General features: G+C 39.6%; 1 protein-coding gene across 1 annotated transcript; it reads left to right on the forward strand.

Annotated features, from left to right (window-relative positions):
* The first annotated feature begins 3955 nt into the window (after positions 1-3955).
* Positions 3956-24359, forward strand: WASHC3 (WASH complex subunit 3). The gene is made up of 7 exons (XM_071551076.1): positions 3956-4071; positions 5396-5494; positions 7684-7749; positions 9105-9233; positions 10775-10885; positions 18808-18872; positions 22109-24359. The coding sequence occupies exons 1-7, from the start codon at positions 4021-4023 to the stop codon at positions 22191-22193; spliced, it is 606 nt and encodes a 201-aa protein (XP_071407177.1). The 5' UTR covers positions 3956-4020; the 3' UTR covers positions 22194-24359.
* The last annotated feature ends 717 nt before the right edge of the window (positions 24360-25076 follow it).

The following is a 25076-nucleotide window of genomic DNA, read 5'->3' on the forward strand; positions in this document are numbered from 1 at the left end:
TTCATTTCAGTAACTCTTAAACAGTCTTTAATCTTTCCTTCACTGAAAGGTGGAGCTAGATGACAGGGCCTTTAAATGCCTGCAAATATATGAACACATACATAGGTATAAACTGCCAGCAGTTGTGTACTGTACAGTATTTATTCCTCAATTTGACGTTTATCATCCAGTATGGGTGCTGGCGCAAAATACATTCTCAAATCATACACACTATAAATCTGGATATTATCACTCAATTATTTTTTATACATCCTCTCACTGGGAGTTCAGCCATTTATAGTTACAATTGAACAATCTAGATCAATTAAAACTTTTTTAAGAGGTTTTGAAAAATTTGGATCATTTTCCTCTGCTCTCTGTTTTTCACTTTTCGTAGTCTTCATTTCCTAACTCCAGCTGGGAGAAAAAGTGCTGTGTTGCACTTTTCTATGTAGTTTTTTTGCCAAATTAAAAGCAGGAAGTACTGGAAAGATCAGAGAAGAGCATATTCTTGTTAAATTTCTTATCCAGCTTTACAAACCAAGACATTCAGATAAGATCTGACTATGCATTTATGTTATTAATTTTCTGTGCATTGCCTGGAAACTTTGTATTATATGATACACTTTATGATAAACGAGATTAATCCTTCTCGAATATTTAGTGTGGGGTTTAAGGTAATTAAGGTGGCAAGATAATTCACTTAAATAAATTAAACAGCTCCCTTGCACAAATTTGCACAATGCCTATAAACTCAGAACTGAAATCTAAACCCACTGAACATACCAGTGCTCCAAAGCATAGTACGAATCACAAGTTGTTCAGTAATTCAAGCAGTATGAACAAAAATCTTTGCTGTACTATCTTAGTAAGATACTAATAATGATGTGCATAGGACAGCAGGTTAGTAATAAATATATTGTGAAAGTAACAAAGTCAAAGAAAAGCTGCTTCAGTAAATAAATGAGGATTTTATGTAAACCTGAGTAACAGAATTAAGTGCTCTATGTACAGCCACCATTGATTCTGTATATGGATTTTCAGAATGCTTAACAAGGTGTAATAATTTGGAAGTAAACTGAGAATCTGGTAAATTCTAAACCAAAATTAGCATAGTACATTTGAGTTTTAGTCTATGTTAGTTTCTTAACTGCCCTGAATTTAGAGGGGCTTATTAAGTGTAGTTGTATTTAGATGTAATCATGGAGAATTTTCCCCAAGTATTTTCTCTGCTACAACTGTTTGGATCTACTACTGTAAACAAGGACTCCAGATTACCCTAATTTGTCTTACCTTCCAGAAGTACACAACCTTAGAGTTTAAATGAAGCAAAGTGTTACCTAACGGATTGAACTGTTGGTAATCTTTTGCTTCAGTTTTTTAACAAACATAGCATACATCATCATTCTAGGATTTTTCATTGCTTAGCTTAGATTCTCCAAAACTTGGCCCAGGCATCAGAACTGGGAACTCAGTGTTCAGTTTGACATCCCGTCCCTTTTAAAAGGATAGATTTTTTCAATTATTGCTGGCTAGCATGAGAATGAATTCTAAGAGTCAATGACAGTTTTCATGGGATAACACAATAAATGCTATTTCCATATACTGTTTAAGTAAGGTTTACTTACAGATGCAAGTGCCTGTAATGTTCTGTCTGAAGCCTTGTTTCTGGCAATGTAAAGGTCATTTCTCATCTTTCATTCTTAGTTAATCAGCTTGGGGGGGTAGATGCATGTTCTGTATGCAGTTGCCATTCCTGCCTCGCCATAGAGGCAACTTGTCCTCAGATGTTTAATGGTTTGGGTTTTGGTAGTTTTGATCCCAATCAGCTGTCTGACCATTTCTCAGAGAATGAATAGCTTAAAAGACCTGCAGAAGATGTAGAAACCAGATCATTTAATATTATTCAAGATATGGTTAAGTATACTTTTTATTCCTGAAGGGAAGTTCTAGCCAGGTGGGGGTTGGTCTCTTCTCCCAGGCACTCAGCAACAGGACAAGGGGGCACGGGCTCAAGCTCTGCCAGGGGAAATTTAAGTTGGATATCAGGAAAAATTTCTTTACAGAGAGTAATCAGGCATTGGAATGGCCTGCCCAGAGAGGGGGTGGATTCACCATCCCTGGAGGTTTTTAAACTGAGATTGGACGTGGCACTGAGTGCCATGATCTGGTAAAGGGACTGGAGTTGGCCCAAGGGTTGGACTTGATGATCTTGGAGGTCTTTTCCAACCCAATTGATTCTATGATTCTGTGATTCTATGATTCGGCTCACAATCTGTTGTATGTAACTGTTATAACTGTAGACACCACATTCAAAATTTTATTAGCACAGATGGCAGACAAATTGTCAGTACCAGGAGTTCAGGTCCTGTTCCTCACCTTTCACTGTGCCTATCATTTTCAGCTAGTAGAGCTCAGTCAAGCACTACATAAATGATCAGATGTGTGTTCAACCAAGTACTTCTGTTGCTTTTCTCCTGAAATGTCATGGACGAAGTTGCATGAGGTAGCAGTTACCTGTACTTTGCTGCCAAAGCCAACTAGTCTTACTCTGTAACCCTGTTCACCACATTTTGGTGTTCGACAAAGACTTTGGCTGATTTGATTGAATTCATGAACCAAGCTGCAAACAGACCCTCTAACGCTCATACTCTGCTGAGATAGCAAGTGGAACAGACATAAGGGAAGGATCACCATGAGCTATAACATAAATGGTAAACTGGGCACATGTAGCCATTACTGGGAGGGGCAGAGAGAGGAGAGAAGCCCTTTCTGATGGGGTAACCCATTGGAGGGGTTCAATCTATCTTCGTATTGGAACCTCACTTGTAAATGGCCTGATCAGTCCTTTGAAACTGTAGTACAGAAAAAGAATATAAGCAACTACTGTAAGATTTAGAAAGCAAGCAAGCAAGAAAGAAAAGGAAAGAAAGAGAAAGAAAGAAAGAAAAGGAAAGAAAGAAGAAAGAAAGAAAGAAAGAAAGAAAGAAAGAAAGAAAGAAAGAAAGAAAGAAAGAAAGAAAGAAAGAAAGAAAGAAAGAAAGAAAGAAAGAAAGAAAGAAAGAAAGAAAGAAAGAAAAGGAAGAAAAGGAAGGAAAGAAAGAAAGAAAAGGAAGGAAAGAAAGAAAAGGAAAGAAGAAAGAAAGAAAGAAAGAAAGAAAGAAAGAAAGAAAGAAAGAAAGAAAGAAAGAAAGAAAGAAAGAAAGAAAGAAAGAAAGAAAGAAAGAAAGAAAGAAAGAAAGAAAGAAAGAAAGAAAGAAAGAAAGAAAGAAAGAAAGAAAGAAAGAAAAGAAAGAAAATAAGAGGAGGCTGGTTATTTTACAGGTAGGGAATTTTTCCAGAGGAACATCTGAAAATCTGTGGTGTAGTCACCCTTCCCTGGAGCCTGGTCTCTCTGAGGTTCCTTGGCTGGAACACAGACTTCCCTACCCGTGCCCTGAGCATGAGGATGAGCTGAAAGCAGGAGAGGTACTGCTGAACAGAACAAAAACATTACACTGGCCATGCCTCTGCTTACCATACTTTTTTTTCCTTTTACATAAGCATTCGGGTACAGGAATCATTTATAACATGATTGCAGCCACGCTTTTGTCTTTTTCAGAGAAACTCAACGTCATTCCGTACTCCTTGTTTTTATTCCCCGCATTCAGTGTGGCCCTTCCCCACTCAATTTATGCATACGAGCACAGACATAGTTTCTTCACCGGCTTTTCTCATTATTTCTTTCACGTTTGACCGCAGGGGACGACACTTTATTTCCCCAAACAGCGCTACCCAGGCCACGTCCGGAGGCTGGGGAGGCCCTTGGGCCAGCGCGATCCCTGGGACCAGGACAGGGATCGGGACCGGGACCGCAGCGACTCGGGGCAGAGCAGCGCCTTCATGCCTAATGGTCACCCGTGGGCCCGCGCTTCCCGGGAGGGACTGGACGGCGCTTCCCGGGAGGAGCCGCGCCGAGTCCCGCCCCGCAGTTTTGTTTCCGGGCCGAGGGTTGCGGGCGCTGCGCCGGGGCCGGGGCCGGGAGCGGGGCCGGGGCCGGGCATGGACGAGGACGGGCTGCCCATCGTGGGCTCCGGCATTGACCTCACCAAGGTACGGGCTGCGCTGGGCCCGGTGCTGGGCCGGCCTCCCGGGCGGGGCTCGCTGTGGGCGCAGCGGAGCCAGGAGCGCTCCTGCCTCGGCCGTGTCCGCAGCAGCGCGGGGTGCTCCTTCTCCGGCGGCCTGTCGCTACAAGATCTGCCGTAGCCTTGTATTTAAAGGCTGAGCCTTTAAATGCCTGCATCGATCTGTGAGGCAAATCCTCTGCAAAGCTACTTATTCATGTCTTTTAATGATGCAAATAGTGTTTTTAAGAAAGCTTTGTTTCGCCAGTGCAGAGCATAAAGACAGGGCGATTCCAAGGGCCCCGGTGATCCTTCCATCCCCTGTGCCACGCCACAGATTCCTGCTAAGGTCGTTTTGGAATCACGGAATTGAACTTAAGCAAACCCTGCACAGGCAGAAGGGTTGCGATAGTAGCAACAAAAGTGTCACAAAAAGCTCAGGACGCTTTAAGACTGTCACAGTGTGGTGTCTGTAGCTCACTCTGCTCACAGGCTGATGTTCGGTGCAGCTGAAGTTTGGCTGCAAATATTTGGCCTTGTAAATCTTCCACTTCCACCAATGACAGACTCACAGGCAAATTTCCTCTGCAAAGGTGAAGACTTTAAAACAATTGTCCTGAGTAATTAACCCTGAGGCACTATAATTTTATACCTAAGGATATGTGTAAAAGTTCTTGATTCCAGTCTTCTGTAATGATTTAAATAAAAACGCCAAGATTATTATGAGCACCAGACTTTGCCTTTTAGTCTGATAAGTTTGTGAACATTGCATCTCACTTGGAGGGGAATTTTTGGTAATTTTAAGATAGTCTGGGCAACTAAAATACTGAGGCAGCGACATCACCACACTTTATTTTTGGTTATGGTGTTGGTTTAACTGAGTATTAATATGGATGACCAAAGGTACTTTTCCTTCTTAATATTCAGAAGGAAAGATTATAATTTTCTCACTGTTTTGAAAAAAGTTAACACAGATTTTCAGGAAATTTCATAACTTTAGATAAAGGCATTTTCCGAAATAAGATACCAGTCCTTCATTTATGTGGGTCTTGTTGCCCTTTCTGTGTATCCTGCAAGTTCTCAGCTGTCATGTTAGTAGCTTTTTAGTGGCAAAGGATTTGTAGGAATGCATGTACACTTATCTGTGCATTAAAAAATGGTTCATATGTGCACACGTTCATAGCAAGCACATTTAAGACAGATTTCCAAAATAATTTCTTTTAAAATACTGACATTTTTTAATCAATATTTGAATCCAAATGGGAAAATTGACATACATGAGTAACCTAATTTTCTTACATTTTTTAATTTAGGTTCCTGCTATTCAGCAGAAAAGAACTGTAGCATTTCTAAACCAGTTTGTGGTTCACACAGTGCAGTTTCTCAACCGCTTTTCTACAGTTTGTGAAGAGGTATGTTTATTATTTTCCCAGCTGTCAATTTATACAATTAAAAAATTCTAGAAATGAGAACCATTCATTTAAATATTTTGATCCAGTAACACTGGTAGCTTAAACCAAAAAATTTAGTCTGCTTTCCATTCAAGATCTCCCTTGATTGAGTGCTTAAGGAAGATTTTTTTCCCCGAGGAATCCACATGAACTGCTGATTGTGCCACATTCAATCCTGTTTGCTTAAACTTTTGCGTTTGGCACAGTCTTTGAACTTTTTGATACATGGAGTTTGTTCTGAGCAGCTTCATCTGAAGCTGTTGTCTTGTTACAGAAGAAGGATGCCATATCAGAAGTTATTTTAAGATTTTACCACCTTTGATTTAAAAGGGTGATACTCTCAGGTCTGAATGTAAATAATTTTGATGTAGAAAAACAGACATTTTTAGGAAGTGGTTAGTATAGAACATGAAGCCTTTAACTTCAGTTTGCTTCAAAAAAAGAGAAAAACAAAAATATTTAGGGTTAGTAACTTCCTGTGGTGACTTTAGATTCAGTAGAAATATACCAGACCGACAAGACTCGAACTGTTCAGTGAGCAGGACAAGAGTGCTTCCTTCCTTGTAGAAAGGGTCTTTTCTAATGTGGCTCTGAGCTTTACTTTTTTGTCTTTAGTGGGTTTTTTGTAACTTTTCATTAGTTTATTCAACAAAGGCTTCTTTGCAGCTCTAGCCAGCTGAGCTGGGGCAACAGTCAAATCCAATTAGACTAAGCCATGTAATCTGAGAAATTCTGTTATTTGTTAGTAAAGTTTAGAGCCAGACCTGTGACATGTATAAAATTTGGCTACCACATCAATATATGGTGCTTCGGAGGAGAAAAAGTAATTTTTCCTGTATTTATTCCTGCTTCTTGTAACCTGATAAGTGGAACAGTGTAAACTGATGATGCTGTTGTCAGTTGCCCAAAACTCAGTTGTCACATGATCTCAATATTACCTCTTGCATAGGCACTATGAAAATCAGAACATGGATATTTAAAGCCATCTTGGGCACACAACAGGGCTGTGAAGTCTACCCAATAAAACAATTAGCTAACCTAAAGAGACTAAATGGTTGCTTTATAAACTCCTTGAAAAGCTTTTTGTATGTATGAAGTGAAAAAGTGTTTTTAATGTGAAAGCCAAGAAATTCAAAATTAGGGCTGACACCATCCTTAACTCTAAATTTCTTGGCTCTTGTCTAGTCAAATAGACTCAAAGTTACGTAATTGCCTTCTGCACATCTTTTCTCCCCCTTACCCAGCTACATGTAGGTCACATAGCTCCTTCCAGTAGGAACCAACTCCTCTTCATGAACAAAGGACCATCTGTAAACAAGTCAGTGCACTATCCAAAAAGACTAACTCCTGTCAGTCTCTTTCTACTTTTTCTAGCATATTGGCAGCACTGTCTCTTTCTTAGGGTGTTAAAGTTCTACCTCAGAGCCAGGCAGAATCTTGCCAAGGTGCCAGAAAGCTGTCAGAGTGGTACATATCTGCCAGCCAGTGTGCTAGCCAACTTCACTTGGACAAGTCTGGTGGAGTGTGGTAATGATCAGTTAAAAGACTGACAGATCTTACAGAGTAATTTAGAAAAACTTAAGTTTTATTTAAAAAAAAAAGGTGTCAAAATTTGATTGAGGAGCACTTGAAGCATATAAAGTGTCTGGTTATTTCTGATGTGTTGTGCATTTTGACTGTATAGGACTTTGAATTACCTGCTGTATTTATCAGATTTTCTCTTTGTATTTGCTTCACTACATATGCACACATCACATTTTTTCATCTTCCACATTTGGAAAAAGCTTTGAAGAAAGATCTTTTGGTAACTGCAAGAGTACAATATTTCTACCATTATTCTCCAGTTCCCCCAGGGAATTCCCTGTTTACTTTGGCTTTTTTTTGTAAATAGTCTGTCTTCATATCTGTCATTTAGTATTTGGGAAAATGAACTGCAGAGTAAAATCATTTAAAATCTGAACCACTGTAGCTACTGTACTAAAAAGAGTTGTCATTGCTTCATTTATTTCACTATGATCATCTCATTTATACTCTACTCTGCCTTCAGCAGATAGAAGACAAAAGCGATTTCCTTTAACTGGGTACAAACTGTTTTATATGTACAAGTGCCTAAGGGAGTGTTTTCACATTCTAATTGTTTTCTGTTTTAGAAATTGTCAGCACTCTCTCTCCGTATCCAACAAATTGAAACAACACTCAATATTCTGGATGCAAAGGTTTGTATGTCTTCTACAGTGACAGCCTCCTAGGTTATGTGAACCAGCTTCCTTTTCATAGTCTGAATTGAGCAGATAGGTTTTCATAATGATTTGAAGGAGCTAATACAAAATCCTGACATCAAAAAATCTCTTTTTGCATGCCTTGCTACTTATACTGTGTAACATTTGAATATACAGTTGATACGGAAGAAAGGAACCAGCAGCACACAGTGGAAACATTGAGTTTGTTAAGCATATGGAACAGGAAAGGAGCACTTGGATCTTGAAAAGGCAACTGAACCTTAATGTGTTGATTTTATTGCAATGTTTGCTTTTAAGAAAATGGGGAGATGTTTTTCGATATTCCGTTATGAAACCTGCGTTGCAGAGTTGTAGTACAAAATTGCATTTATCATGCAAACTCTCATAAAGAAATTTTTGCTCCCTTTATGAAATGAAATTATCTTTGTATGTACTTTTAAGATTTCAACTACTGTAAGTAAATAGATAGAAGTCTTCTAAGTCTTCTGTTGTTCAAATGGGATCTGAAGTGGGTTTAAGCTACTGCAAATGTGTCTGATGTATCTTCTTTTGCTGAAATGACAAAAGGATATAATCGATGGTCTTATATAGTATATAATTTACTGAAAGGAAAAAAAAACCAAGATCCCAAAGACAGTAAGCCATTCACTGTGCATTTTTTAACCAGTCCTTCTTTCATTAATGAGGGAGGCAATTTTGGCTGGCTTTTCTAGGAGTAGAGGTAGGACATTTTGAAACTGTTCATTAAGGTCTTTGTGAAAAAAATAGCATAATAATACACATAGTGCTTACTGACTCTATTTCAAAATATTTATGAATTATCAGTGTTGATTATTTTTGCAGAATTCTTCATAATCATCTTAAATAGAATTTCCTTCAAATAGATTGCCAGTGTGTTTAATATCCTCTCTCAGCCCTCCCTTAAAAAAGTGAAAGTTACAGAGAATGGAAAAATTTGTAACCAGTCATCCCTTGTCCTGATTTCTTTCACTGTAGAGGGAGTAGCACAGGTCGTGGCTCTGTGGTGGTTGGTAGGTGCAGTAGGAAAGTGCTGGGAAGGTGTGGAAGCCTTTCCTGCACTGTGACCCTGTGTTAACAGCAAAAGCTTCAATGGAGTGGTTCGGGTTTTTATTGTAGAAGCCACGTGACTAGACGGATCTTTGGGTTTTTTCCCGATCAAAATACCAAAACTAGTAGTGATAAGGAATTACAATTTTACTAATATAAAACCTCACTTAACAGGATGTGGTAAGCAGCATGCTGCAGATTTTTTGGTACACATGGACTTCTGCTGTGCTCACTGCTTATTTGATGATGTTTTATGCATTCAGTTGTCCTCTATTCCTGGCCTAGAAGATGTCAAATTTGAAGTGTCCAGCGCAAATACCAGTAGTGTTACAAATGGTCCTGTGGCACAAGCTACTACAGATCAACAGACAACTGCATCACCTCCATCTGGAGTAAGTAATGAAGCATAATTAACACATTAAAGGAATATACCTCTCCACGTCAAGATTTTAGTGTCATTTGAAATAGTCGGAAAAAGCAAGCCTATTGGGAGTGAGTCATCAGCTGTAAAGATCTAAAACTAAGCTTTTCACTAATGACAGTGTTTTAATGAGTGACAAGAAGGGTATACTATTTGTTGCTGTGTGTCTGAAATAGTTAGAACTAACTCAAATCTAATGGTAAATTCCTCCTTCTTCTTCTTCTTCAGTCACTCTAAAATATGAATGTGAATTACATCAGTGGACTGGAAAGGTCATGAATGAAACTAGCAGCTCGAATTACATAATTCCAACTCTTTTATTCTTTAGAATGTGAACTTTCAGCTCTAATTGGACTTTCTAGCATGAAGAGTTTGTTATAGAGATGTTTTATATATATTATTCTCAATGTACAAACATGGCAGCTTATTATAAGCAATCACCATTAAGATCCTATCCCTACAATTTTTTGGGTTTTTGGGGAGTTTTATGTGTGTGGTTGTTTTTTCAACCCAGACTTAAATCTTGTGATCACCACTTAACTAAGTGAGGCTTTCTGGCCCATTTGTAGATGGAGATAATTTCCCAGTTTTCTCTTACAGTTTCTTCTTGGGGAATCTTCAGTTCCAATCTCTGCTCATTCTCTTAGTTGCTGGAAGGTGCTGTGGAGCAGCAGTAGCTGGAGTACTTGGCTGCTTTTGCCTGCCTGTCAGATATTGTAACTAATTTGCAGGCAGCAGCATGGGAGACAGAATGGACACCACTGCGTGTTTCAGTCATGTCAGAGAATAACCCACCATTATTTTGTTTCTTTTAAAGTGTTCCTTCCCCCAGATGTTGAAGTATATAAGGTGTATTTAAGTATATGATGTTCAGATATTCCTGAAAGGAGGTTTCGAGTGCTGCATTCAAATGGTTAGTTTTATAGCAAAGTACAGTTTTCTGTGTTCTTTAAATAGTGCTAGAACTTCTTGTCATTTTTCATTTTATTTAAATTAAGTACATTGAAGGATTCTTTGATTTCATTACGTTATCCCTTAGATAATGATTTATACTAAAATGTGTAGTTTAAAAGTTACATGATCTGTATGAAACGCTTGTCAGGGGATCAAATAAATATATTGAGGAAAAAATGTATTGGACTACTGGAGGGGATTTGTAGATATAATCCTTAGAAGTACTTTTTTATAAAAAGAACATTTACATTTAGTGCTGTGTTAATTCACTAAGTACAACTTAACAGGGCTATTGGAGGCTTTTGTTTTTTCATGTATTGTTCAATAACTTAAAATTGTGACTAAAACAAAAAGTCGGTCTTATAACTGAGTATCAAAAGAGCTGGATTTTGTGCATTCATACATCTTGGAAATCCCTAATACTACGAGTGTAGATCAGAATAATCTTGATGAAGAAGGGTTGCATTTTACCTTAAATGTCAAGTTTCATGGATTGAAATCTCTCCGTGTGCCTGGTCTGTACACCTGCCCACTAAAGGTTGTCTTCTTCCTATACAGCAGAACAACGTGCATGAAGAAGGGTTACAGAAAACAGAGGTAGTAACAGAAAATGTCACCACTGTGGCCAAGGATCCAAGATATGCCAGATATCTCAAAATGGTACAAGTGGTAAGTCGATTCTTGTGTCATTCTTTGGCTGATCTTTCATTTTTAGGTGGAACATCACACACAGCTGTCATCATGGCTAGGCTTTGCGAACGAAGGTTTGAGAAGGGCACTACCCACGCTTGCTGCAAGCATGCTGGTGGCTAAAAAGGCCGATACGGGATAGGCAGATCCAGTCACAAAAGGCACAGCGGAATGTCTCCCTAGGTGACATTGGCAAGGAACGGTTCTTTCTGCGTTGTCTTTTCTCCTCAAGACTGACTCTTTGTGCATTCTCAAAGGAAGCAGCAGCGTCATGAATGGTGTGTCTCCATGAATCCCGATTGGAGGCCAGAGTGGACCAGTGGTGGCAGTCAATATGGCCAAGGCTGAGGTGTTGTTTCAGGGAGTCCTTGTATCTCTTCTTCAGGGCTCCTCTCTTGCGGCAGCCGGTGGCGAGTTCACCATAGAGCACAATCTTCGGAAGGCGGTGATCCTCCATCCTGGAGACGTGCCCTGTCCAGCGCAGCTGCGTTCTCATCAGCATGGCCTCGATACTGCTGACCCCTGCCTGTTCAAGAACAGACACATTGGTCACGTAATTAGACCAGTGGATGTTTAGGATTGAACGGAGGCAGCACTGATGGAAGCGTTCGAGAAGCCGCAGGTGGTGGCAGTAGATGACCCAGGATTCAGACCCATATAAAAGAGTAGACAGAACAATGGCTCTGTAGACACTGATCTTTGTACTTTTCTTCAGGTGTTTATTGGACCAGACTCTTTTATGGAGTTTTCCAAAGGCTCTGTATGCCTTTGCTAGCCTGTTGTCTATCTCTCTGTCGATCTTACCGTCTGAGGAAATGATACTTCCCAGACAGGTGAACTGCTGGACTGACTTAAGCTCTGAATTGCCTATGGTGATGTGAGGATGATGGAAGACTTCTTGAGGTGCAGGTTGGTAGAGAACTTCCGTCTTCTTCAGGCTGACTTCCAGCCCAAAAAGCTCAGCAGCCTCTGCAAAGCAGGATGTTAAGCGCTGCAGAGCTGCTTCTGTGTGAGCAACGAGGGCGGCATCATCAGCAAAAAGCAGCTCACAGAGAAGGTGATTCAGGGTCTTGGTGTGGGCCTTCAGTCACCTTAGGTTGAATAGGCTTCCATCGGTATGATATCGGATGTAGATGCCGTTTTCTTCATCGAGGTCTGCTGTGGCTCTTTGGAGCATCATGCTGAAGAAGACTGTGAATAGAGTTGGTGCAAGAACACAGCCTTGTTTCACACCATTGGTTATTGGAAAGGGCTCAGAGAGTGCATCGCCATATCTGACTTGTCCACGCTGATCCTCATGTAGCAGGATGATCATTTTGAGGAACTTGGGGGGACATCCTAAACGTTCCAAGATCTGCCACAGGCCTTTTCTGCTCACAGTGTCGAAAGCTCTGGTAAAGTCAATGAAGGTTACATAGAGACCTTTGTTCTGTTCCCTACACTTCTCTTGCAGTTGTCTGAGAACAAACACCATGTCTGTGGTGCTCCTATTGGCTCTGAAACCACACTGGCTTTCAGGTAGAAGAGCTTCTGCAATAGTGGGTACTAATCTGTTCAGAAGTATTCTTGCAAGGATTTTACCAGCAATGGAGAGCAAAGTAATACCTCGGTAATTTGAGCAGTCTGATTTTTCTCCTTTCTTCTTGTACAGAGTGATGATGACTGCATCACGGAGATCTGGTGGTAGTTCCCCTTGTTCCCAGCAATGCACAACAAGCTCGTGGAATTTGGCATGGAGTGCTTGACCTCCATGCTTCCAGATTTCAGGTGGAATTCCATCAACCCCAGCTGCCTTGCCAGTTTTCACCTGCTGTATGGCCTTGAGTATCTCTCCCATAGTAGGGACTGCATCCAATTCATGTTTCACTGGTTGTTGTGTAATGTGCTGAATTGCTGAGCCTTGGACTACACGGTTGGCACTGAAGAGAGTCTGAAAGTGCTCAGACCATTGGTTCAGGATGGAGGTTTTATCTGTTAGAAGCAGTTGACCATCTGCAGTGAGTAGGGGGTTTTGAACCTGGTGTGTGGGTCCGTACACTGCTTTCAGGGCCTCATAGAATCCTCTTTGGTCACCCAAATCTGCGCATAGTTGTGTCTTTTCTGCTAGGTCAAGCCACCATTTGTTCTGGATGTCTCGAAGTTTCTGTTGGAGCTTACTGCATGCAAGACGAAAGGCGGCTTTTTTTATATGGCAAGATGGCTGAGCAAGGTGTGCTTGGTGAGCAGTTCTCTTCTTCTTCAGCAATTCCTGGATCTCTTGATTGTTCTTATCAAAACAGTCTTTGTTTTTCTTGGAAGAGAACCCTAGGGACTCTTCAGAGGACTGCAGGATGCAACTTTTAATATGTTGCCAAAGCGCTTCAGGAGAGGGATCTATGGGATTATCTTTAAGTCTAGTTTGAAGGTTTCCCTGAAAGCTGTCTCTCACTGTGGCTGTTTGAAGATTGCTGACTTGGAGTCTTCTCCTTGGAATGCCGCCTCTCTTAGGTTTGGGCTTGAAGTGGAGGTTAAGTTTGCAGCGCACAAGGCGGTGGTCTGTTTGACATTCTGCACTGGGCATCACTCGAGTATGACGGACATCACTGACATTTCTCTGTTGTACTAAGATATAGTCAATGAGGTGCCAGTGCTTGGATCGAGGATGCATCCAGGTTGTCTTCAGGCTGTCCTTCTGTTGAAAGATAGTGTTGGTGATGGTGAGCTGCCGTTCTGCGCAAAACTCTAGCAGGAGGCGTCCGTTGTCGTTGCAGTTTCCAACGCCATGCTTGCCCAGGACTCCTTTCCAGGCTTCAGAATTCTTACCTACTCTGGCGTTGAAGTCACCAAGGATTATGATCTTATGATCTGCAGGAACATTTTGGGTGAGAAGGCGCAGGTCTGTGTAGAATTTGTCTTTTTCCGCTGGGTCAGCTTGGAGAGTTGGGGCATATACGCTAAAAAGAACAACATGTTGCTTGTTGTGTAGAGGGAGGCGTAAGGACATAATGCAATCAGAATGACCTACTGGCAGATTTTCAAGTTTGGAGGCAATGGAGTTTTTGATCATGAAGCCAACTCCTGAAAGGTGTCTTTCGGTTTTGGGTTTGCCTGACCAGTAGAGTGTGTAGCCAGCACCATGTTCTTTAAGGCTACCTTCCTCATGAAGATGAACTTCACTGAGAGCAGCAATGTCAATGTTGAGCCGTGACTGTTCGTGGGCAATTAGAGCAGAACGACGCTCAGGACGTCCACTATCCCCAGTATCAAGCATGGTTCTGATGTTCCAACATGCGAGTGTTAGTTTGAGCACACCTTTGCAGGCAGGTGTATGCCTTTGAAATCTCTTTGGTTTTGTTTGACCGCATGGAAGATGCCGGTTGGCCGCGGTTATCCCAACTGGGTGTGGAGATGAGCTTTGTTTAGGCCACCTTTGCTAGGCCCCTCTCCGTGTGGAGCAAGCAGTGCTGTCCCTAGAAAAGGCTGGTTGGTCATTCAGGATGCTGCCACAAGAGACTGTCATCTCCGGGGTCAAGTCTCTAATGACCCATATCCTGAACCGCCTGCATGCAGGGTTGGGTCTGCGGCTTCCAGCTGCGTCCTATCACCTGCCGTTTTCGACCCTCACCTGTCGCTACAGGGCTTTGCAATGTGGGTGAACCCTTCAAGCCTGCGCAATGGATTTTTTAGGTGAGGCACAGCGTGCGCAGAGCTGGCCCCACCCTTTACTCCTAAGGTTCATCTGCCACGGCCTAGCGAGCTTGGACGGTGACAGCGAATACCTCAGGACATAGGTTTGGTTAGAGTATCCTTCTCTTGGATGGCCTTACAGGACTAAACAAGCTCCATCTGCCCGGGTTTGGGGTTGGAGTTGTCCTTCTCCTAGGATGGTTGCCAGATGGCTAGCAAGCCCATCCTGCCTGTGGACACACTTTGTCTGACCCTTCAGCTGAGACCTGTCTGGCATGGGAGACCCTACCGGCGGCACAAACCACCTCCAGCATAGCTCTCAACCTCATGAGGGCACGCAAGCTTCTCCCCCACGACAAGGGGGTGTCCCCGGAGAAGTGTAAGTGAATGTTAAATGTCTGAAAACATACATTGCAGTGGTAATCTTTAAGATAGGATAACATCACAATATTTCTAGCACATCTTCTCTAATAAATGAATTAATGTCATATATTCCCTCAGACAGCTCCTGGCAAGATCTTGCTACAAAATTCTTCTGATATACTTGTGAGCTGAAGCTGTGAAATACGTAAATGCAAAGTGATATTAGCTGAAGTCACAGAAAATGCTACGGAAAGTGTAGTTGCTCTGGCAGAATTGGAGTCATTCCCTACATACAGGCATGATTACAGTTTGGTTTTGCTGTAGGGTACAAAATACCGCTTTGCTAATACAGTCCAGAACAGGAGTACTTGATATTTCTGTAGGGACTAAAACAGAGATACAAGAATTACTTCACTATGTGGTTTTACTTCAGTTTCCTATTATTCATGATGCGGGTTTTGTTCACTGCTTTTTCTGGGGTCTGTTCAACAGATAAATACAAAAGAAATTAATTTAATCTCAATATTTACACATGTGAAAGCTAATGATGAATGAAAAGATAATGGGAGATTATTCATGGCATTTTTAAGAGCCCTTTCTTTCACATCCACGAAATGAAAAATTAGATTGGAAACAAAGAAAATAATCTGTATTTATTTTCAATTTGTCAGGCAAAATTTTCCTCTGTAACATATTATAATTCTGGAAAATATGACTATGTCATAATACTAGTAAAATGTTTAAGCTAACTTCACAATTTCACTCATTCTTCGGAGAAATTATTACAATTTGTGTGCTTGGTCCTTTGGATGATGTTCCAGACCTTGTTTTTGACTTGAATCACAAATTGGCACTTTATGGGTGGGTTATTACAAACCATTTGGAACACCTAGCAGTGGGATAGTAGCAGAGAGCAGAACACTGTGCTAGTGTATTGATTTAATGCCAGACTTCAAAGTGGATTTGAAAGTGCTGGATGGTCTAATTACTTTGATTTTTTTTTTTTGATGGCTAGAGGAGTGAGATCTCTCTTTCCACATTTCTGCTTTGTACTGGCAGTTCCTGGTGACTCCTGTGCCAGTTGTAAACAGTGTGGTAGGAAAGTCAAACTAACATACTACAAATTAATGTGTGTTTTTGTATTTGCCAAACTTGTCTTCTCCTCCGGTCAAGTATTTCAGTTAGTGCCATTTATTTGCTCAAATTAAGTTTCTAGCTGAAGATTTGTTTGAACTGTTGATTTATTTATTGTTCACAGTATTTGTAGTATATAAGAATTAGAACCACTCTGCACTAAGGTAGGTCTTCTGTGAATTAGCAGCAAACTCATTGTGTTGGAGTGCATTTGAGCATAGTAACTTCTGACTTTTTAAAATATACAACAATAATATTCAAACAAATCTCTAAAAAGCAGTACCATATTTGCTACAATAAATGTTCAGAATGCTTCTATTGTCAGTGTGATAGGAGCAGTCTGCAATTTCAGATAAACTTCATGTTTAAAGTACAAATAGTCTCACTTGATTCTGAGCACCAAAGATGACACTATAGATGCCAGGACACTGACTGTCCTGAGAATGGATTGATCCTTGCTCTAAAGGACTGAAATGAAAGCCAAACATGGATTGTGCACTGATCTTCAGGAACTGCCAGCAGTGATGGGCTGTGGCCTCTATTGCACTATGGAAAACTAAAACCTGTATTACAAGATTGCTACTTGCACTGTGACTTCTCCAGGACCTGCACACTTCCTGAGCTGCAGGACCTGTCGGGGAGTAGGGCTGGGGTGCACTGTTGAATATGTAATGATTATTGGATTATTGGATTATTTCAGATCTTAACTGGACAGAGACAAGTGCAGTGGAAACTTAGTACTGGCTTCTAGTCTAGAAAACTACATGTGTGTCATTTCAGTGGACCTGTATGCTCAATGTAGTTACTCTCTAGATCTAAAATAGTTTTCTGTTTCATTTTAGTAAGATTTAGGGTCACAGCAATTTTAGAATCTATTTTTCCAGGCTAAAATTTAAGAAAGATGAAGTAATTTTAATGCCCTGATTGTATTATAGATACAGGTACATTCTGAATCGTTTTCCTTCAGGAAAAGTGTCTGCTTTTAGGAAGTGTTTTGATTAAACTTTGGATTGGTTTTGTGAATCTGTGATAGATAAGGGTACTGCGACATTTTTTTCTTGCAGATTTTTATGCACACAATGGTGGAATAAAACACTGCTGCAAGTGAGAACATAAAAGCAATCCATTCTTAGAATTTCTATACCAAGTTCCCTTTGACTGAAAGCAAATACGAATTTTGCTTTGCCTGATCTGACTCAATTTTGTTTTCACTTGGTTTGAGTTGGTGCATAAACACTTCATGAGTGACTTCTGAGATGGGGAAAAGTATCCTAAGAGAAGTCAAGCAAGGGAAAAAGCATTAGTGCAAGATGCTGTATAGACACCCAATCCCTGGTGACCAAAGCTATACTATAATAAGAGAATTGTTAAGTTGTCATGAAATACTCAAATGAATATTCAAAATAGTCAGTTCTGTAATGTACATGAGTTGTGAAGTACTGAGAAGTTCTTTATTTCAGGCTGTTTCCTTGGAACTATTTGCTGATATGCCTGATAAATTGCTAGAACCATGTACGTGTCTGTGTGCTATTCCAGAATGTTCATGCACAAGTCCTGATTGTGATTCTTACTGTTAACTGCACAAGGAAAGCACAGTAAGCAGCTACCTTAGTGCTCACTTTTCCAGGTTAGCTACTGGAACTGTTACTAGTCCACATGTTTCTCTGGAACATTAGTCATGGCTGCCCTTTATTTTATCAGTATTTTATCTACCTTTGGACAAAAGAGTGCAAAAAGAGTCCTACACTGCTTTTCACTTAGCTTGTGAGGCCTCTCCTGACTTTCCTAGAACACCATTAGCTTTGTCCTTTCAAATCAGACATTGTATCCTCCTTTTCCACTCCGCCCGCCCTCCCCCCCATATCCTATATTGGCATTGAGTGATCCAGATGGTATTTCTGATGGTTTCCCACAGGAGATGGCAAAGCAACAAGTTGCTTTTGAGCAACTCTAGTGGAAACATAGGAGCAGTTTTTTGGAATGTATCTCATAAGATGAAGTGAATCTTGGGTAAGTGATCCAAGATGAGAGGATGTTTAAGTGTTGATGAATAAAATAAAGTGCAGAAGCTGTGGAAGGTCTTGCAGTGAAATGAAGGATTTTTTTAACATGTTGGCTGAAATCTGTCCACAAGTCATACAAGATTTAAGCCTGACTGCACAAGCATTTATATTCAGAGAAGTCACTTTTAAATTGTTCTTCTGTTCTCATGTCCTGTTTGCCTTTTTCTGCATGCTTTTTAGACTTTTCCAGGTTTTAGCACTGCCTTAAGGTATCCTTCTGGAGTGGTTGCAGATGCACTTTCCTGGTTTTCCTCTCTCTCTTGGTTATACCTTCAGCATGTCCGAGTCTTCTTTTTCTTCCTAGCACGACTGTTCTCTGCTGTCTGTGTGCTACTTTGTGCTTTCTTCACATTCTTATCCATACAGATGACTTCAGTTTCCTGGGTTTGTCTGCTGCATGAATTGCAAATATATGTATCCAGTCTTGATTCTCTCCCTGCAACTTTCTCTAGATCTTTTGCCATAAATATAGGATGGATTAAAAGGACCTTTAATGTCAATTTTTCCTTGCTTTTAAGGTTCATACTGATGGCAATTGAGATTATCATACCATACTCTTGTTTGACAAGTGACATGCATAAATTTGTATGAAAGTGTGGCTTAAATGAACCTGTGTAATTTAGTTCACCTGTTTGTGTCCAGTAGTTTCATACTATTCTTCCTCCTGCTACACAGGGTGTTCCTGTAATGGCAATACGAAACAAAATGATTTCTGAGGGGCTAAATCCAGATCTTCTCGAGTAAGTAATTTGTAACTTCCAGTAGGGCTGCTGTGCAGCCATGTGTTTAAAAAACTTGGAAAAAAGCATGCTTAGAAAAACTGTTCACAATGTCGTGAGTCTAATTTATCAGCATTAAAACGGGTTTTGAGGTCTTCCATTGTATTGATCTGAAGGGGTCTATCAGTACCAAAGGAGGGATACAATCTCAAGTATGAGTTGTCTTTTCAGCATTGTCTAGTCCAAGGCATGTCCCAGGAAATACAGACTGGAATGTACATGAGTCAATACTGTAACCTCTCAAACAGCAGGGCTTTACCATCCAGACTTCAGAGGAAATGAAAGCACTTCTTCCAAGCCAAGCAGAGGTCGTGTGATTTAAGGAAAAGGATAGAGCAATGACAAGGTAGCATTTGACAATGTGCTTTTAGCAATGAGGAATCAAATACAGTGTCAGTAGCTATTCACACTGCATGGTTTGGAGTATGAGGTTTTCCCCAGATACTTACTTTCAACACTTCAATAACAAAATGCCATAATTATAGACTAGTAAGCATAAACTCCATTTCGTTTTACTGTGTTCATGAGGGACAACACAGTTATTTCCAGATCCCCTCAGTAGATGGAGTGTACAACTTGTCAGCAGTTTGAAATTTGGACTGCTGATGGAGTTACCCTGATGTGAAGACTACCAAGAATAGATACTAATTTTCAAAGCTTCTCATCATAATGGCCATAAACATTTCTTTTAGGATTATTTTGCATTTGACATTTAATTTAATTTTACTGTATTATTTCACAGAATTTGTTAAACTGATGAAAGTATTAACTGTCATTCTTACATGATCACTACCAAACTGAAGCACTTTTGCATCCTCTTCAGAAGCTGTCAGTGTATTAGAAAGTCCATTTCTCCTTTCCAGTGACGTCTTTTTACATTTTGTAAAGGCTTATTCTGAAATTAGCAACTTGTTTAATAAAACAAACCTGAAATATCATCATATGCTGAATCACTTTATCTCCCAGCTACTTCCTGATATCTTAATGAGCCTAAAGTATTTATCCCTCTGTTGATACTTTTACTGATTGAATGAGAAATATGAAAAAGAACACAAGTAAGACTCTGTGCAAGTTTGAGACAGGGTTATCAAACATGGATTTTCTGTGTGTATGTTAAATGTGTTGTATTTTTTACTCTGCATTTCAAGTCCAGACCTTTCTGTTAATGCTGCTATTTCTTCATGTTTAAATAGATTTTTAAGTAGATAAAAGAAAAGGCAATAGGTTAAAATTTCAAAAGCTGTTTTTTAAAAAAGTGTCTGCTTTCAATTTTCTCTGCTTTGGGTTAAGACAGAAACATTATTACTGTGTATTGAGGTTCACAGAATATGTTTGAAGTTTGGCCTCAAAGTCCATCTTCAAAGATTCTGTGCAACATTAATGCTTAGTCAGATTTTCTTTAAAATGTTATGGGTTTGAATACTGATTAAAGCTAATTATTTGGCAAGGTGCATCATGCAGAATATTTTAACGAGTCAGGGATAACCATTCTTTCAATTTTTTTTGCTTTCTTGTCTCAATACAATAGGCTTCTTTTTGTATGTGTATATTGCCATTCGTACCACATTTCTTGGGTCTTCAAGTTCCTTAGGCCTGCTCACTCAGTCCCAAAGAAAATTAGGGAAGTGAACATAACATTGTGGGCTCAGTCACTTACTGCAGACTCTCCCAGCTGCTTGCCAGTGACTGAGCACAGGCTTTTTTGTGGCTATAGCTATGCTAATTCTAGTAATATGGAGTTGTTTCTACTCTCTTCTTTTGGCTGTTCCACTTCTGTTATTACTCCTTTCTCAGCTTTTTGCAGTGTTTCGTAACTGCCTATTCTATCAAGCTCCCAATTTATTATTTTGAATATCTCTTTCTTACCCTTCCTCTGTTGCCTGCCTTCAATTCCAGAAGAGTTTGTCCTCCTCTCACAAACTGAAGGAATTCAGCGCCATCTTCCTCTTATTAGACAAGAGTTTTGCACTGTTTTCTCCAGATCACATGTCTTTGCACAGCTCTTCTGTTTTGTCATTACCACAGCAACAAGGAATAATATTGTGAAGTGGTATTTGCATGAGAAAGCAAATGCTTTCTTAATTTGTTTTAGAGGTGTGCAGGGGGGAGGGAGAAGGCTCCTTTATAGTTCTTTAACACAGTTCTCATCTTTGCACCCAAAATGTTTACAAACACTTTGAAGGTACCTTAGGGGTTCACAACAGAGAAATTACAATACACAGAGCTGAAGTTGGAAAAGAAGTTCTGTAACTTCAACATAAATAAGAACAGAATAATAATACAATTATCAGCTTGGTTTAAAATGTAATATTTTATCCAAGAGATGTTAATTGTCATACAGGAAGCTAGTTTCTCCAAATACCATTCTTTCCCAAGTATAATTACGTTTATGTATTCTACTTTGCAGAATTTTTCTGGCTCAGTCTTGTTTGTATGTCAAACTCATTACATGCTTAGGAGGGAGACTCCAGGGACAGCCACCATCTTCAGGCAGTAGTGTTAATTACTCTTTAGATGGTTTGGTTTTTTCCCCTTCATTTCCAGTAGATTCCCCAAGCAAATTTTTTGCCATGATGTTAAGATCCATCTTAAACATTCCCTTTAAAACTAAATACAAGAGGTCTGATCATTTGTAGTCCATAAAAATCCCATGGCTGTTCTTGAATGTCAAATTTAACCCAATGTTCTAGCCAAATTCCACTGTGAGTAATTCTTTTTTGCTTCTCTAAATTATCCCTGCAGTTTTAGTTGGATAAAATATTGTTCATTTCCTGTCTTATTTTTTCATGTACTATTTACACTGCTCAATGGTGTACAGAATGTTCCTTTCAGCCCTAGAACCTCTGAAGATTGAAAAAAATTGAATTAATCATTATTGCCTGCTTTCAACTCTTTCTACAAGTGTTTGCCACTTCTTAGTGATCTGTCGTTACTTCAGATAACCTCAAAGGTGTGCATTCAGACTGATGCCTACAAGGTTTTGATGTCCAGTGAGTTACAGTTTCTAGTGTTTATCTTTCAGTTGGAGGTGAAGCAATACCACTAAGGTGTGAGTTTGTGAACCATAAACAGTTAAGGTGTGAAATGTTGTGGAAATAAAGTGCATGCAGTTGTAGTGAAAGGACATTAGCTTTAAATGCTAAATTGCTTTTGTTCTCAGCTGGAATTGCAACATGGAATGTTTTTGTTGCCTGCAGGACCCCAGATGCCCCTGTGCCTGCTTGGGGAGATGATGGCAAAGCAGAAGACAGTTCTGATAGTGAATCTTCATTTAGTGACTGAAGAGGTTGATTTCAGCCTTTGGAAATCTCTGTTAAGTGCTCCTGTGTCTGGAGCTTTAGCAGACAATGTTTTTGCGTGGGTCACCTGCGTGACGTGATTTTTCTGGCAGTGTTTTTGGGAACTGAGATCCTCCCTGTTCTCTTCTGGAAAGTTGAAGAGGCAGCATGTTTCAACTTGAAACTCCACCTTGAAAATGAATCATGATACCCTTGCAGGTTTTGTGCTGCATCATTTCAGTTTCTTTTCTGATTCTTCTGAAATTACTTCGTAGAACTCTAAGAATTCCACACCTCTCAACCTTCAGGTCTTCAAAACTGCATTCTGGTCATGGTTAGATTTTCTATGTAACACATCTAACTTAAGTTGCCTTCTTTCTGTCCCATAACTTACAGGTAAAGTAACTTTTAAAAATGGAATTGTTTCATTGATGAACTGTACTTTTGCCCCAATAGACTACATCTGTAGGGACACAACAGGAATTACACGTCAGTAAGTTTATAGTGATTGCAAATCAGTGATACTCGATTTTGAGAGAAAGTGAAATACAAGTGAAAAAATATTAAAACCCAATTTGAATTTTCAAAGCATATTCTGCTGTTTGAGGCCACCTTAGAGTCTGTACAAAGTTGTTAAAGAAACTCCTGCTTTGTAGAAGAGTTGATGTATCAAATTCAAGTTGCAGGGTTGTAAAGAGCTACAAACACTGCAAGCCTAGTTTGAAAATGATACTGTGAAAAAAGCAAGGGACTGGAAGATTTTTAATGGATGCCAAATTCTCACTACTTGTTCCCTGTCATGTGGGCCTGTTGAAACCACTTTCTGGCTGCCATTGGGCTTATTTGAAAGAAGCTGTGGCTGAGCAGTTTGCATAGGATGAGGAATCACCTCCAAATTGGTGCCTTTGCTGATAATTTCAGCAAATAATGTAAAATTCAGTTTGTATAATGATAGAGCTGCCTTGCCACCTCTTGAGGTGTGCATCAGGGAACAATATAAGGAAATGCACTTGGAGCCTGATGGGCCCTGAAGACTCCTCTCCAAATTATTTAATGTCCTCCATGAGACAAAAATGGCATTTCATAAAAGAATCATCTTTAATATCATTTGTTCCACATGAAATACTTCACAATGTATTTGAATTCCCCAGATTGTTGTGATTATACCAGAATGCTGAGTGCAAGGCAGTCTTTAATTTTCTGGTATTTCATATTCTTTTGAGACCCAAGAAAGGACTAAAACAGAAGCTCTGAGTTTGTAAGTTTGTTAGCCATATGACTGAGTCAGTACTTTCTCTCTTAGATATTTATGCCACTTCAGTAGATTAGCTGCTTTTTTTTCCGCTAACTTAAGCATGACTCCCATCTGACCTAGCAGACATATTTATGCTCTCCATAACCTGTAAATCAGAGTAATACCTGATTCCCTACAAAAGCATATATGCACTAGAGAATGTCTGGAGGTGGTATTTCAGTGATGGATTAATTATTATTGAACACTTAAACAAATATTCAATAGTTAACACTTGGTAAAAGTCATCAAATATTAACACATTAGCAATAAGTATTTCAAAAGTAAATGTGATAATGTTATTTCAGAGAGTATATATTGAAACACTGGTGATTTTTAAAAATCTATATTTGAAAACTCATTTAAGCAGTCTGAATAATTAAATCTATACTTTGTAAATCAAAGTTGTGGTTCTATTTTATTCCTATATGTTGTTCTAAACAAGATAATGAAAATTCTTCTGAAGTCTCTGCCATTCATGTTTCTCCAAAACTAGTTCTGCTGAGGTTATATCAACCTGGTAGCCTAAGGGGAGAGTTCTGAAAATTGGGGTTTGGAGTTTAGCCTAACTCTGACTAGAGGAGAACTGAGCATTCCATAGCCACTATTCTAACAAACAAATTTAAGAAAGAGTGGAATTAATGAGGACTGTCTGTTCAATACTTTTGAATTCGTATGAACCTATATAAGGAAGTAGCTGATTTGAAAATTGAGACACAGTAGCTAATTATTTTTCTAAAGAAATAAAAAAGGTTACCAAAAGACATTTAAGGAGGTATAACTTCAGTTGTTTAACAATCTAAAGAAACTTTTTGTGTAAAATAATATTAGTGGGGGAAAAAAATAAAATCAGTTGTCTTTTGCACCACTGCAGATGCACCTTTATGTGGAATGAAAAAGAAAGCTTCTAACCTACAGTCACAAGGGATAATTAATGAGTAATTATGTATGTCACAGAATAACAATTTCACTAGTAGGCATGGTGAATCCAACTGCTTAAGACTTGCAGGGTTTTTTCAGTGTAGATGTTCACTTTGGAATAGTGCAACCTTGGGTGACTTGCAGAAACATTGACAAAAATCTTGCCACTTTTATCTCCTCTCCCAGTTGAGTTGTGCCAAACTGCACAATAAAAATCCAACTGTCTAAATTTTGAGGAACCAGAGGAAGAAAAAAGACAAAACCTTCCTTTCTTACATTCAGTGTATCAGCAGTGCTTGTGCTTCCCCAACCTTCAGAACCTCTGACCACATTAAGCCGTTCTGTTCCTGCCAGTGTCATCAGCTAAACACATTCCTTTGCTCTTAAGTTGTAGCCAAATTCAATCTGAGACGTTTCAGTTTAGGACACATGCTGACACAAGGAGCTATTAAGTATGGGAAGGTTGGTTTGAGACTGAATTATGTCAGCTCTGCTAGTCCTCCTTGATCTACAGCAGTTTTCTAGTGAGATGGTGCTAACCCAGAAAGTTGGAAAGGCCTTAACCACAAGCTAAACACTATAAGCAGAAAATATTCCAGCTTGTTCATTATTTGCCATCTGTTTTGGAATAGAAGATGGAGTATTTCAACTTAGCTGCACAGTAATCAGATACAT

This window comes from Pithys albifrons, chromosome 3 (genome assembly GCF_047495875.1).
Source record: "Pithys albifrons albifrons isolate INPA30051 chromosome 3, PitAlb_v1, whole genome shotgun sequence".
Lineage (NCBI taxonomy): Eukaryota > Metazoa > Chordata > Aves > Passeriformes > Thamnophilidae > Pithys > Pithys albifrons.